Genomic DNA, 1,187 nt, shown 5'->3' with positions numbered 1-1,187 from the left:
GAAGTCCTCTCAATATATACCATCACTCACCAAGCAAATCTAAGCTCCTTACCTTTAAACCCATCCATCTTCTACCCTTCGCAACCATGGCTTCTCGTCTCCTTCTCCTCCCCTTCCTCCTCCTCCTCCTTTCCTCCATTGCCGCCGCCTCCTCTCCCCACAAAGGAAAGCTCAAAGAGAAACTCAGCCACCTCCACTTCTTCTTCCACGACGTCGTCAGCGGCAGCAACGCCACCGCCATGCGGGTCATCCAACCAGCCGGCGCCCTTGCCAGGTCTTTCTTCGGCATAGTAACTATAATGGACGACCCGCTCACGGAGGGTCCCGACCCAAATTCCAAGCCCGTGGGTCGGGCTCAGGGCATGTACGCCGCGACGGCACAAGATGAGCTGGGCTTCCTCATGGCCATGAACTTGGCCTTCACGGCGGGGAAGTACAACGGAAGCGTACTTACCGTCCTGGGCCGCAACCAGCCGCTCCACCCCGTGCGGGAAATGCCGGTCGTCGGCGGCAGCGGGCTTTTCCGCTTCGCGAGAGGCTACGCGCTAGCCCGGACTCATTGGCTTAATCTCACCAGCGGTGACGCCATCGTTGAGTATAATGTCCACGTCATGCATTATTGATAATTTGTGTTCTTCTAAACTGTTCGGAGTGGGCCCACTAGTTTATTAAATAAGTACATTTAAGTTGGAGGCGAGCGCCTAAATCTGAAGAACAAACAAAAGTAGTGATTTTATTTTTATTTTATTTTAATGTGAAAAATTAATTATTGGCCTTTCCATTTATCATGAACGGGAATCTTCAATTTTTTTTTCTTAGAAGAATAATTATTTTGAATATTTTGTCCATCATCAATAAATACATTTGTTTAAATTCTAAGAATTTTTGTTTTTGTAATTCCATATATAGAATTATGTATTTTATAATCTTTATTCTCATCCTAAAAAAAGAGGTTAATTTGCCTCTGGTTAAAATGATTTTTTTCATGGAATTTAAATTTGATATTGTTTTTTTATTACAATTTATCAAAGAAAAAAATATATATATTATCTACTTGTATTAAATTTTTATAATAATTTTTTTTGGTGAGGTTCAAATATAAAAATTCAAGCCATCAAGATTCTCAAATTTATTATAGTTATTGTGTTAAAATTATGAATGCTAGGTAGAAGATTTGAAAGAAACTG

General features: G+C 41.3%; 1 protein-coding gene across 1 annotated transcript; it reads left to right on the top strand.

Moving 5' to 3' along the window:
- On the top strand, positions 1 to 792 carry LOC110107486 (dirigent protein 22-like). The gene has a single exon (XM_020837759.2). The coding sequence runs from the start codon at positions 87 to 89 to the stop codon at positions 621 to 623; it is 537 nt and encodes a 178-aa protein (XP_020693418.1). The 5' UTR covers positions 1 to 86; the 3' UTR covers positions 624 to 792.
- The last annotated feature ends 395 nt before the right edge of the window (positions 793 to 1,187 follow it).

The sequence above is a fragment of the Dendrobium catenatum genome, unplaced genomic scaffold, assembly GCF_001605985.2.
Source record: "Dendrobium catenatum unplaced genomic scaffold, ASM160598v2 fragScaff_scaffold_1105, whole genome shotgun sequence".
Classification (NCBI taxonomy): domain Eukaryota; kingdom Viridiplantae; phylum Streptophyta; class Magnoliopsida; order Asparagales; family Orchidaceae; genus Dendrobium; species Dendrobium catenatum.
This window is presented reverse-complemented; position numbering and strand designations above follow the sequence as displayed.